General features: G+C 49.5%; 1 protein-coding gene across 2 annotated transcripts; it reads left to right on the top strand.

Annotated features, from left to right (window-relative positions):
* The first annotated feature begins 2109 nt into the window (after positions 1-2109).
* Positions 2110-7838, top strand: IDNK (IDNK gluconokinase). 2 transcript variants are annotated; one of them, XM_080937208.1, is made up of 5 exons: positions 2110-2200; positions 4307-4337; positions 4582-4668; positions 6837-6880; positions 7263-7838. In XM_080937208.1, the coding sequence occupies exons 1-5, from the start codon at positions 2151-2153 to the stop codon at positions 7606-7608; spliced, it is 558 nt and encodes a 185-aa protein (XP_080793334.1). In that variant the 5' UTR covers positions 2110-2150; the 3' UTR covers positions 7609-7838. The 2 variants fall into 2 exon arrangements, with proteins under 2 accessions (XP_080793334.1, XP_080793335.1); XM_080937209.1 differs by lacking the exon at positions 6837-6880 and having other exon boundaries at positions 7263-7496.
* The last annotated feature ends 2527 nt before the right edge of the window (positions 7839-10365 follow it).

Raw genomic sequence — 10365 nt, 5'->3', positions numbered from 1 at the left:
GAGTTAAGTAAGCAGATGGCTATACTGAGATCAGGGATAAAGATCTGTGCAGGGAAGAAATTTATGCATAGTAACATCACATAGTAAGACCCTGTAATAGAGAAGCTGTCTCAAGACAAAGTCACTCCAATATTTAGAAACTGAGTAAAACAAAAGGAGGAAGAGAAGGAAGAGGAGGACAAAGTGGAAGAAGAAGAATTGAAGGTGGAGAAAGTGGAGAAGGAAAAGGAGGAGGCAGAGGAAGTGGAGGAGAAAGAGGAGGAGAAAGTGGAGGAGGAGGAAGAGGAAGTAGAGGAGGAAGGAGAAAGATGAAGTGGAGGTGGAAGAGGATGAGGAAGAGAAAATAGACACATAGGGGTTAAGAAAGAGCAGCCATTGAGGTAGAATAAGAGAATGTCTTGTCTTAGAAGTCTCAGGAATGAAGGATGGGGATGTAATGTCTCAGTAGTTAAGAGCACTGGCTGCTCCTGCAGAAGCCCCAGGGTTGAATCCTAGCACCCACATGGCAGCTCACAGTCATCTATAACTCCAGTTTCCTAAGATCCAGCGCCCCACCCCCATGGCTTCTGCAAGGCTAGCATGTATGTGGTATATGCGTACATGCAGGCGAAATGCTCACATACATAAGTAAAGTTCTTGTTTTAAGACGAGCCGGTCAGGATGGTTCGGGTGAAAACCTACAGCCACAAATGCTGGTGGTGAAGCAGAGAACCAAGAGAGCCCACACATTGATTGGTGTGGGCATAAATGGCACAGCCAATGTGGGAAACATTTTGGTATTTTCTCAAATCTAGAGGTACCATATGATCCAAGAATCACACCATGAAATAAATATATATATTAAAAGTAAAACTACGCATCCACATAAAAATCATTTTAAAGGGGCTGGAGAGACGGTTCAGGGGTTAAGAGCACTTGCTGCTCCCGCTGAGGATTGATCTGGGTGGCTTGTAACCCTCGGTAACTCCTAGAGATCCATGCCCTTTTCTGGCATTCTGAGGCTTGAGCAAGCCCACGTGTGGTGCATACACACGCATGCAGACAGCAGACACACACACACACACACACACACACACACACACACACACACACACACACACCATTTTAAAAACTGAACAAGGGCTGGAGAGATGGCTCAGAGGATAAAAGCACTGGCTGCTCTTCCAGAGGTCCTGAGTTCAATTCCCAGCAACCACATGGTGGCTCACAGCCATCTGTAATGGGATCCAATATCCTCTTCTGGTACGTCTGAAGACTGCTGCAGTGGACTCACATACATTAAATAATTTTTGTTTTTAAATGAACGAAAAGAAACTTGTTCGGAAGTCTGTGACCTTTCAGACTGACAAAGCTTTGCTTCGGGTGACACATCCACACTTCTCCAGTACCTTCTGCTTCTTCACATTGTCCCTAGAGCGGCTCTGGATGGTGGTCGCTGTGGGTGAAGCCTGTGGACTAAGGGAGAGCTCAGAAGCCCAGACTGTGCTGCTGTTTCTCAGGAGGAAGTCCACGTGGACTGCAGCCCACTTCCAGCTCGCGTGTCACACCTGTCTTCACTGCCAACATTCCCGAGAGCCGCAGGTGCCATTTCTCATGTCACTGACACAAGCCCCTGCCGGAAAGAGCAACCTGTCCCTGTCCTGGATGGGGGTCCTTCCTGGGCCGGCCTCGCGGGCTTCTTCAGGGAGAGTCAGTGAAGCCTCGTGTGTGTGAGCATTGATCGCCCCGCTGGTTTTAGGGAGAACCCCACGTCCGGCAGACGACAGCCACTGATGTTTGTACAGGTGGACCGGGAGTCAGAGGAACTGGCTTCCAGAGCCTGGTGGGGTCTGTGGGCTGAGGAGAGAGAGGAAAGGAGTGGGGGGGAGGGACAGAGAGACAGACAGACAGAGACACAGAGAGGAAAAAGAGTAGAGAGAGATATCCCCGGCCCACTCCTGTCCTTTGCTGTCTTTATTAGTAAATTGTCTTTCTACCACTGCCCCTGCGTCCCGGTGGCTTCCTCGCTGCAGGACTAGATCAACGCCAGCAGGCGCCTCTGGCTGCACCACCCGGCGGTCAGAGCAGGAGCAGCGGGGGCGTGGCGTGTGGCGTCAGGGCGGGGCGGAACCTGTCCCGGAAGCGGGCGCTGAGGACCGGGCAGCGGGGACATGGAGGCACCCGGGGTGCTGCTGGTGATGGGTGTGAGCGGCTCCGGGAAGTAGGTCGTGGGGGCGGCGGGCGGCCGGGAGCTGGGAGGCTGTGGGGGGACCTGAGCCCTGGGAGCCAGGCTTTTGCCAACCCTTGCCGAGGATTGGCTGTCCTGCCCCACTGGCAGCTTCCCGGGGTCTCCACGGATAAAACGCAGAGGCCCTGTAGACCGTGACTAGCGACCCTTCTCAGCCTTCAGCCTTACAAATCCGGTGGCATCTTGCAGAACAAAGGTGGGAGGGTGCGAACCCCAAACCAAGAGGGCAAACCTCGCCCCGGGTCTTTACAAAGCTTTGCTTGGGCAAATGGCCTCCCTCCTAGGTGCGTTTCTGGATTCTTCCAAACAGATCTTGGAAGGCGAAGAGCGGCCTTAATCGTGTTCCTGCTTAGGCTGGAATGCTCATAGGAAAGGTGCTGCCAGCGCTCTGCGAGATGTGCAGTTTCTTCTCTGCCCAGCGCTGGGCAGTTCAGAAGCGTTTGGTTTGATAGACCTAGAACCGTAGTTGTAATTCGGTGGTGGAGTGTTTGATTGTCTTGCCGGAGTTTCAACCCCAGCACCACAGAATGAACAAACCAACCCCAGAGGCAAATACCCCGCTGTGTTGTCCAATTGGGAAACCCCCGTCCTTTGTGTTCACAGTCTCTGCCCAGAAGCCCTCTCTCTTCCACCCAGAACCGCAACCTCATAGTCAGTGCTCAGATTCTCGTTGAGGCAGAGACCGGAAGGACGAGTCTGAGAGCATTACCGGTGTTTGTTTTCTGATGGAGTGAAACTGGTATTTGGAAACAGAGTTCAGGGGCTGGGGACTCGATGGAGGCACTGAATAAGAAGTCAGTTGAGTGACAGATATTGCAGGGAGAAACACTAAGGGGGAGTGTGCTGGAGAGATGGAGGAGTGTGCTGATGACACGAGATCCATCTCTGCTCCTGCTGGTGTGTCTCTTATGTCTCCGGAGTTCTGCCTGCCTGTTTGTCCGAGTGCCACGGGTGCAGTGTACAAGGTGACCAGAAGAGGGCACCAGAGTCCGTGCAATGGGAGTTTCCTACAGCCGGTTGCAAACTGCCCTGAGGGTTCTGGGAGACCCTGCAAGAGCAGCCAGTGCTCTAACTGCTGAGCCACCTCCCCAGCTTTGCGTGGATCTGGCAGCTAACAGGGCTCTGAGGTGTTCACGGCCCCCGAACTTTTCGCAGTGTGCTGGCATTTAAACTTTTTATTAAACCCCTCTCGTTGGATATATCAACCACACTTCAGGGCAGGCCCCATGCCAAGGAGTAGCTGGCCAACACAAAACAAAATTAACAGTATTAAAAAACAAAAACCCAACCCTCTGTCTTGAGTCTTTGATAAAAAGTGCCAGTTTCTTCATGCAGTGTGCTCTCCCGAAATATAAACATTTATATAGTAGGGACTAAAATATTTTCTCTCTCTCTCGTTGTTTTAGGTTATTTGGTTTGGTTTTTCATGGCAGGGCTTCTCTGTGTAACAGAATCCTGGCTGTCCTGAACTCACATTGTAGACCAAGTTGGCCTCAAACTCAGAGATGCACCTGTTTTTGCTTCCTATTGCCGTGATTAAAGGCGTGCAGCCAGCACACCCAGCTATTTTTGGGATTTTCAGTCAGCATCTCCATGTGCTATCCAACCAGCCTAGAACCAACTGTCCACTTTCCTGCCTCCACTTTTTACATCTACCACAAAACTACAAAACACTGGTTGTTGGGGGGGGGGGGCTTACACTGGGTTATGTGGGGGTGGGAATTGTTTTTCTTTTCTTTTAAAATTATTTATTTTGTTCACATGAGCACACAGTCACAGTCTTCAGACACACCAGAAGAGTTACAGGTGGTTGTGAGCCACCATGTGGTTGCTGGGAATTGAACTCAGGACCTCTGGAAGAACAGTCAGTGCTCTTAACCCATGAACCACCTCTCCAGCCCTTTGTTGGTATTCCTAAGGACACAGAAGGCTGTCTCTAGACTCCATGGCTAAGGGCATGTTTGCTTTAGGAGGGGCCTGCATCTTAGCACCAGCTGTGCATCTCTCGGGCACTCTCTCAGGACAGCTGGTACATACAGATGTTGGGCAGAAATATCATCACCTGTGTTCTCTCCACAGATCCACTCTGGGTGCGCTGCTGGCCTCCAAGGTAACTCCCCTTACCCACTGTGTTCTCCTCCATGGCTTCCTCCCTTTCCTCTGGCTTATGTCTGTACAGATCCCTCAACATGGCGATCCAGGTTTCTTCCTGGTAGTGATACATCAGAGTTATCAGTGAGAGAGGGGCAGCCTCAGACCAGTGCCGTCTACACCTGCCAGCCAGGAAGCTCCCAGGGACTATCACAAGGGCCATCTTGCTGACGCTACGTATCTCTTTCCTTTTGATCCTAAAGCTGGGATGGAAATTCTATGATGCCGATGATTACCACTCCGAGGAGAATCGGAGAAAGATGGAGAAAGGGGTGCCACTGAACGACCAGGTAAACTTGGCTATGAGAGTCCAATATCGCTGTAAGACGCCTCCACGTCCCTTAGCCTAGAACCTGAACTAACTCCTGAACCTGAATTCAGCCCCAGGAATGAACCACCTCTGCCCTCCCCGGATGCAGCCTGCCACAGCATTTTTCAGGATTTTAATCTGCAGTCCTTGAGTGGGCAGAGGCTCCCTTGTGCCTGTATAAGGAAGTTAGCACCTCCCCGGTCTTTTCACCTCCCTCACACCACCAAGTTCTGGTGAATTCCACTCCAGGAGCACAGTGATGGTACATACTCTAATGTGGCCGCGTGTCTAACCTTCCCGTTGTGCTATAAAGCCTAATCAAGGCATCGTATCAGAAAAAAGCATTAGCTGGGCTTCTGGTTTCAGAGGATTGGAGTCCACGAGGGTGGAGCTTGGCATGGCAGCATAAACAGCTGAGATTTTACTTATCGATCTGAGGCAGGAGGCAGCGAGCTCACTCGGAACGCACAATTCTTCCGAAACTGCAACTCCTGTGCCCAGGGACACACGAGGCCACGCCTCTTAATCCTTCCCCAAAACTTTCATCAACCGGGAAACCGAGGATTCAAACATCCGAGCCTATGGGGGTCATTCTCACTCAAACCCAAACCACCACACCATGCCACCGTATCTGAAACTCTCCCGGCGAGTAACTGGTCTCAAGGTTGTTGTTGAGTCTCTTAGAAATGTCAGGTATTCCTCCATCTTCATCCGAGCCACTCAGACCCTTGGTCCCGCCCACCTCCATCTCCATCCGAGCCACTCAGACCCTTGGTCCCGCCCGCCTCCATCTTCATCCTAGCCACTCAGACCCTTGGTCCCGCCCGCCTCCATCTCCATCCGAGCCACTCAGACCCTTGGTCCCTCCCCTGACCGTGTTCCTCCTCATAGGGCTTTTGTGTCCACAGTCCATCTACTCTCTGGAACGTATTTTCTCCTTCATGAGTGACCCACGTACATCTTAATATCTCAGCTCCTAGGCCACTCCTTGGGGCAGCCTACTCAGAGGCCGCACTTTCCCTGTTGAGCTGAAGGTTTTGATAAATCTACCAAAACTCTGAGCTTTTTAGATGTGATGGTTTGAATATGCTTGGCCCAGGCCGTGGCACGATTAGGGGTGTGGCTTTGTTGGAGTAGGCGTGTTATTGTGGGCGTGGTCTTTAAGACCCTCATCCTAGCTACCTGGAAGCCAGTTTTCTGTTGCCTAGGGAACAAGATGCTGAGCCCTCAGCTCCTCCTGCATGGTGCTTTCCTGGGCACTGCTGTGCTCACTCCTGCCTTAATGATTTAGACAAGGCACCTGAGCGGCTGGAGAGACGACTCAGTGCTTAAGAGCTCTAGCTGCTCCTGCACAGTTTTGGGGTCCTGTTCCCAGCACCTATCCCCAACCTTCTTCTGGCCTCAGTGAGCACCTCAGGCAAAACACTCACATCAAATAAAACAAAATGTAAAAAGGAAAAAAAAACATTTTTATATAAAATATATATCCGAGAAGTTAAAATTAAAAGGTTTACAATAAAAGTAACATCGTTCTAATTTTTCATGCTTGAATGTGGTAAACCAGAGTCATTTTGGGGAGACAAATTCAAATGGTGCGTTAAGACATTAATTAATTCAGGCTGGGGTAGAACTCAGCTGCAGACCAAGTGTTTAGCTGTAGGTTCTGATCAGACGCATTGAAAGAATAGATCAGCCACTGAAAGAGGTGTGTGAGCGTTAAAGGCAGAGATGGCTCAGTGGTTAGAAGCACTGGCTGCTTTTCCAGAGGTCCTGAGTTCAAATCCCAGCAACCACATGGTGGCTCACAGCCATCTGTAATGAGATCTGATGCCCTGTTCTGTGTGTCTGAAGACAGCAGCAGTGCACTCATATGTAATAAATACATAAATCTTAAAAGACAGGGAGGACGTCTGCACCAGTGGGAGGCCCGGTACCGTAAGGGAATTTATAGCGTTCTGAAGTGAGCCATCGACACCAGAACCAAGAGAATGTTTCTGTGGTTGTAGGCCTATGGCCTGCCCACCTCCCCACCCCAGCCCGTTCATGCCCAGTTCTCATAACCACTAAGATCTTTTTGAAACTGACTGTTTGTGACTGTGGTGTATAGGCAGCCCTGGGAAAGCCACTTTGAGTCTGTTCTAATTTCAGGACAGGATCCCATGGCTTTGCAGCTTGCACGACATTTTATTAAGGTATGACGTCATACCTGCCCGGACTATAATCCAGTAATTTAAAAATCGCTTCTGAAACCACAACTGGACGCATCCACGGGGTGGAGACAGACACTTAGCGCTTGGGCATACCAGGTACCCAGCCAACTTCTGTCCTTGGGACAGCTCTGGATGGGCCCATTTTACAGGTGAGGAACTGAGCCCAAGACTATTCAGTTAACGGATGAGAGACCCTCTGTTTAAGATTGCTTAGCGCCCACTGCTTAATCTCCATTTTCTTTCTTTTTTCCAACATTTTCCATTGGCAGAGACGGGCTATTAACTATAACTGACAATTCATTCTTCAGCCCTCATCCTTTCGTGGGGAGCGGGGGTTATGTGTTTTCTTATATTTTGAAAACAGAGACGTGGCTTTGGGACAGCCTGTCGTTCTGGCCTGTTCAGCTCTGAAGAAAATGTACAGAGACATCTTGATCTGGGGCGGAAGTGACCAGCCCCGGAAAGGTGATGACTCGGCAAAGGAGGAAAAGCTGGCTGGCCGGAAGCTCCTGGTGGTCTACCTCTGCGGGTCATTTGACGTCATTTATGGACGCCTGCTCCAAAGAAAAGGACACTTTATGCCGCCCGAGTTACTGCAGTCCCAGTTCAGTATTCTGGAACCCCCATCAGCACCCGAAAACTTCATCCAGATCAGTGTGGACAAAGGTCTCCCGGAGATCGCTGCTGCGGTCATGGAAGCCCTCAAATGAAGTATTCTTTTCACGCCTGTGGTTCCCAGTGCACTCTGCTTCCGAGCTCCTCACCCGTGGTGCATCCCGAATTCTTCGTTTTAGAGACGGGGTTTCTCTGTGTAGACCAGGCTGGTCTGGAACTCAAGTGATCTGCCTGCCTCTGCCACCGAGGGCTGGGATTAAAGGTGCTGGCCCCCACCGTCAGGCTGTGTTCTGCGTTCTTAAATTGGGAACAAACCGCGTGTGGAGGTGGTTGTTCGGCGGTATAAGGGGTTTGTGGTGTGCTTGGCAGTGTGCAACTGTGTCAGGACCAGTGGGGAGGGGTGTTAAAAATTAAAAACTAGAGCTGGAGAGATGGCTTGGCAGTTACGAGCACTGGCTGCTCTTCCAGAGGTCCTGAGTTCAACTCCCAGCAACCACATGGTGGCTCACAGCCATCTGTAATGGGATCCGATGCCCTCTTCTGGTGTGTCTGAAGACGGCAACAGTGTACTCGCAGACATAAATAAGTAAGTAAGTAAGTAAATAAATAAATAAATAAATAAATAAATCTTTTTTTAATTAAGCACTGAAGTTTAAATTTATGTACAGTGTAACCAGATGGCCAGAGAAAATCCTGTATTCAATGCTACAAATTACTGCCTTTCAAAAGAACAATGTACAGATACTGCCTGTATCTGTACAACTGAATGAAATTTGTGATCCTGGAAACTGGTTTCAGCAATAGAAACCCCGGCAGAACCAGGCCACCCACTGCATGCCACACTGCTGTGTGGCAACTGCTTTGAAATATTTTAGGCTAGCGTATGAAATCATCGGCTTTGTCTTTTGTCATTTGTTCATTGTGATTATTATTAGTGGGTTTTAAATATATATATATATATATTTATTTATATGTTATAAATATATATATATATGCAGCTGTCTTCATATGCAGCAGTCAGTGCTCTTAACCACTGAGCCATCTCTCCAGCCTAGTGGATTGTTAAGACAGGTTGGCCTCAAACTCAAACATTTGCCTCCTTCTGCCTCTCCAGTGCCAGATTAAAGGCTTGCCTCACCATAAATGGTTTCATTTTCATACATCTGTCTTTGTACTCTAATTCACCCCCCTTGCTCACTGCCCCCATATCTCCTGCTCCTCTCTGGCTAGTTCCCTTCTCCCCAGATTGCCATTTTTCTGCACCTAGCCTTTCTTTAGGCCTTTTACTAAACACACACACACACACACACACATCCTATATGTGTATATAAGTTTAGGACCTGCTTGGGAGAGAACTGGGTTTTTTACAACTAAACAAGATTTCACTGTATACACACATTTTCTTTAACTGTTGATGAACGTCTCAGCTTGGCCCTGTTTCCTGACAGGGTTACAAGTTAGCTGCCTTGCTAATGGAAGCAAAGGGCTGTTTGGTTAAGTAGTGCGTATGACGTCATCCCGTCAACTCAGATTCACCATGGGGAATTTATGTCTATGAGTACACTGTCTCTGTCCTCAGACACACCAGAAGAGGGCATCAGATCCCATTACAGATGGTTGTGAGCCACCATGTGGTTGCTGGGATTTGAACTCAGGACCTCTGAAAGAGCAGTCATTGCTCTTAACCGCTGAGCCATCTCTCCAGCCCGGTTTTCTCCTTTTTTAAAATCACCTTTGTGTCAGTTTCTTGAGACAGTGTCTCTGTAGTCCCCGCTTTCCTGGAACTCCTTATATAGACCAGCTGGCTTCAGACTCACAGAGTAGTAAGGCTAAAGGTGTGTGTTGCCATGCCTGGTTTTTAATGAGATTAATGGAGTGGGAAGACGAACCCCAATGTGGGCAGCACCGTCCCATGGACTTGGGTCCTACACCAAATGAAAAACCGTTCCACCACGCTTCCTGTCTGTGGGTGCAGTGTGACCAGTCGCCACTGGCTTCCGCCACTCTGAGTCTTTGTCACAAGCCTGCTCACTCCTCCTCAGGCTGCGTCTTGCCAAGCGCTAGGTCAGAGCAAGAAGAAAAGCGACCGTACATCCCGTGGAAACATGAAGCCTTTGCTCTCCTTTGCAGAGTTATTTGGGACATGTCCTGCCTGGCTTCAGACTTAACACAGTCAAGGGAGAGGCAGGCCACCTTGTATCCTCAGATGAGGAAAAAAGACTTTCCTGCGTGGGCAAAGTGTGGTGATGCTTACCTTTAATCCCAGCATTCCCGTGACAGTTGAATCTCTGTAAATTCAAGGCCAACCTGGTCTACACACTGAGTGCCAGGCAAGCCCAGAGCTACATGGTGAGACCTTGTCTCAAGAGAACAACGGATAAATAAAAATAGGAATTCTTCACCGGGAGAGGTAGAGGAATGAACCAGCGAAGCAAGTGTGCTTGCTGAGTCACACCTATGACATGTGTGCCGGAGGGTTGGGTGGATTACAAGACAAAGCTGTGGTTCTTAGATGGCTCCACTCAGAGGACCGGGGAGAGACAGGCCACCTTGTCTTCTCAGGCTAGAGTCCTCCTGAGGGAGGAAGAACATGGCAGGAACCTTGACACTTGGGTCCAGATCTGCTGAAAGATAAGAGTCCCTGGTAGGCTGTTTCCTTCTCAAGATGGAACTGAAAGCAGGTCCTAGATTAGACTTGGACCAGCCCAGCCCAGATGTACCATAGCAAGAAATGGAAAGAGAAAGGCAGTGTTTTCCAACCTCTAACACACCTTAGAATCAATGTCTCAGAGCAACAGACATAGCTCAACGTAGAGAGCACTTGCCTAATGTGTGCAAGGCCCCAAGTCTGA

This window comes from Micromys minutus (genome assembly GCF_963924665.1).
Source record: "Micromys minutus genome assembly, chromosome: 1".
In the NCBI taxonomy this organism is placed as follows: Eukaryota; Metazoa; Chordata; class Mammalia; order Rodentia; family Muridae; genus Micromys; species Micromys minutus.
The sequence above is the reverse complement of the archived record's forward strand: the minus strand, read 5'-3'. Positions and strand labels throughout refer to the sequence as shown.